Below are 593 nucleotides of genomic sequence, written 5' to 3' on the forward strand. Positions count from 1 at the left end.
TGAGCTGGAGGGTCTTGTCCAGCAGAGCTGCTCTGAGCTCACAGTGAGCTGACAGCAGTTGAGCTTGGTCTAAAGCATGCAGCAGCGTTGCTGTTGTGACCGAACCTGATGGCCTGTTCTTTGCTTCATCTACGTTCCAGGTAGTTCCTACATGAGTGCCTTGGAGATTGGGGGTCTGGTAGGAAGCATTGCTGCTGGATACCTTTCTGACAGAGCGGTAGCAAGAGTAAGTAATCTGGACCCTCAGCTGTGCTGGGCAGTTGACACAGCGTCAATTTGAGCTGCTTCAGAATTTTTACATTTGTTTTTGGCTTCCTTCATGAGTGCTTAAAGATGATCCCCCCCACACCCCAATACCTGCACCGGTAGTGGAGCAGAATGCTCCCCTTGTTGATGTTGCTCTGGAGAGGAGATTCAGGATACCCAGAATGCAGAGGTAGGGAGCGGCTGCCTCACGCTAGAAAACAGCCATTCTCAGTACCACGTTTCTTTCTTCTGTCTTCCCAAGCTCTTCTTTCGGATGCAGGTCTGTGTCTAAACTACCCTGCTTTGAAATGGGACTCTTGAAAATCAGACCCATCTGATTTGTTAAC

General features: G+C 49.6%; 1 protein-coding gene across 1 annotated transcript in view; it reads left to right on the forward strand.

Moving 5' to 3' along the window:
* SLC37A4 (solute carrier family 37 (glucose-6-phosphate transporter), member 4) overlaps positions 1-593 on the forward strand; it is a 32394-nt gene that overhangs the window by 27719 nt on the left and 4082 nt on the right. Inside the window, exon 5 of the mRNA XM_009323385.1 lies at positions 141-226. Within this exon, the coding sequence (XP_009321660.1) occupies positions 141-226 (86 nt within the window). The remainder of the gene's footprint in view (positions 1-140; positions 227-593) is intronic.

Source organism: Pygoscelis adeliae, unplaced genomic scaffold, assembly GCF_000699105.1.
Source record: "Pygoscelis adeliae isolate BGI_AS28 unplaced genomic scaffold, ASM69910v1 Scaffold855, whole genome shotgun sequence".
Classification (NCBI taxonomy): domain Eukaryota; kingdom Metazoa; phylum Chordata; class Aves; order Sphenisciformes; family Spheniscidae; genus Pygoscelis; species Pygoscelis adeliae.